The 2109-nt window shown below is 53.8% G+C and overlaps 1 protein-coding gene across 1 annotated transcript in view; it reads right to left on the bottom strand.

Moving 5' to 3' along the window:
• Positions 1-2109, bottom strand: part of TTC34 (tetratricopeptide repeat domain 34) — a 31037-nt gene that overhangs the window by 4907 nt on the left and 24021 nt on the right. The window contains 1 exon segment of the mRNA XM_004718126.3: positions 697-1029. Within this exon segment, the coding sequence (XP_004718183.2) occupies positions 697-1029 (333 nt within the window).

The raw sequence follows: 2109 nt of genomic DNA, 5'->3' as shown, positions 1-2109 counted from the left end.
GGTCATTTTGCTACCGTGATAAATCATCATGTAAATATCTGATATGCAGGATGCATTTTCATGGTTACAAATTGAACATCATTAAAACATAGCGATTCATCACAAAAACATTATGTTATTATAGATTGTGAACTATTCACTTCTAATGACAAATCAATGAAATTTTGTCTTGAAGCATGGTGTAGCAAGGGTAACACCCACCTGGAGACGGATAGAGGAGTGGTGTCTTAGTTCCTAAGACCATTGGAAATATGTGTTTTCCGATGGTCTTAGGTGACCCCTAGGAAAGGGTGGTTCAATCCCCAAAGGGGTCACGACCCACAGGTTGAGAACCCCTGGTCTAGAACATACATAGTTACCTCCCACAGGGTCCAGGAGGTGCTGGCTCTTCACATGCTCAGCTGCTAACTGAAAGGTTGGGGACTCAAGAGCTCCCAGAAGTACTGTGGAAGAAAGGCCCGGCGACCTGCTTCGGCAAAATTGGCTTCTGCAAACCCTATGGAGCACAGTCCTATTCTGCCATGCCTGGCCGCCAGGACTGGGACTGATTCCAAGGCAACCGGTGGCCCCACGGGTAACAAGGACGGACGGACACTGTCTTTCCACACTGGCGGACTTCTGCAGACAGATCTCAGCAACCCTCCCTAGAACAGGGCCCGGGGTCCTGTGGACCCTTGATCATAGCCCTTTAAAGACATGCTCGGAAGAATGGCTCCCAGGCAGACGCCGGGCTCCCATCCTGAGCTGCGGCTCCTTACCTGCAGACAGGAGCGCATCGGTGAGCAGGAGGTGCCAGGCTGGCTGCCGGGGGTTGAGTTTGACCAGGGCCTCTCCGGTGGCAACGAGGCCCCGTATGTCCTCGTCGTTGAGGGGCGTCCCGGTGTCCAGCGGCTGGCTGAGGAGAGCCCGGCAGCGGGCGTAAAGGCCCTGAGTGATGAGGGCCTGGGCTTCTGGCTTCAACGAGCGGATTTCAGGGACCACAGTGCCTGGGTTTAACTTCAGGGCAGAGGTGATGTCATCCACAGCCTCCTGTAAGGAGAAGGGGGCAAGAGAGGCGGGAGAAGTCTTCCCCTGGGGGTACCTGTGGGGAGGGAGCAAAGCTGGGAGGACAGGCGCCATCATTTTGGCTTTTAGGGTCAGAACTTAGCAAGATCTGTGCGCTCACTCTGACGGTTCTCCTTGGGACCTCTGTAGGGCCACATTGCCCACCCCCCACCCCCCACTGCCCTTGTCCTCCCAGACTCCATGCCTACAGTCACACTAGCCTGTGCGCTACTTCTGGTCTGGACATGGGTGGGGACCCAAGTCATCCACTGTGTGGACCGTTACAAACTATGGACGGCCCAAGAAGGATGGGAATTCCAGAACACTCCATTGTGCTCACACGGAACCTGCTCATGGATCAAGAGGCAGTTGTGTGCACAGAACAAGGGAATGTTGCACGGTTTAAAATCGGGAGCAGTGTGCATTAGGGTTGGACCCATACTTATTCAATCTGTGGGCTGAGCCAATCATCCGAGAAGCTGGGTGAGACAAGACGAGTGTGAACCAAACACGGGCACAGGCGTGAACAGATAATTGACTAAAAAGGACACCCAGGCAGCCGACAACTCGATGGAAAACTGTTTGCATTCATCAGCGAGAAGAGTAAAACAGCGAAACACCACCTCACACTGGCGCTCACAGCAAAACAGAACAAACCGGAGCAGCCTGGGGAATGATCAGCCCTGGAGAGGCTGTGGAGAGACGGCAATGGCCGCCCATCCGCTGCTGGGTAGGATCGTAGGCTCATCTAGCCACGATGGAAATCGCGATGGCGGTGCCTTTGACAAATGCAAAGTCAAAAAACCCCTTGCGATTTTGCAACCTCTCTCCTGGGCGATAAGTACCCTAAAGAAAGAAAGATCACCCACGAACAGGCACAAGCACACCGATGTTCATGGCGGCGATTCCCATAGCAGCAAAACGATGGAAACAACCCCAAACCCCGACTCCAGAGGGACGGATAAACACACCCCGTGCAGGCACACAGCGGGGGATCAGGCACCCTTGAAAACAATGCCGAGTCTGTCAAACACCTGAAGACACGGACACAATTAGAGACGACGG

This window comes from Echinops telfairi, unplaced genomic scaffold (genome assembly GCF_000313985.2).
Source record: "Echinops telfairi isolate 266 unplaced genomic scaffold, ASM31398v2 ScPeMD7_7457;HRSCAF=8495, whole genome shotgun sequence".
NCBI classification, from domain to species: Eukaryota; Metazoa; Chordata; class Mammalia; order Afrosoricida; family Tenrecidae; genus Echinops; species Echinops telfairi.
Note: the sequence above shows the minus strand (reverse complement) of the source record. Positions and strands in the feature narration are given on the sequence as shown.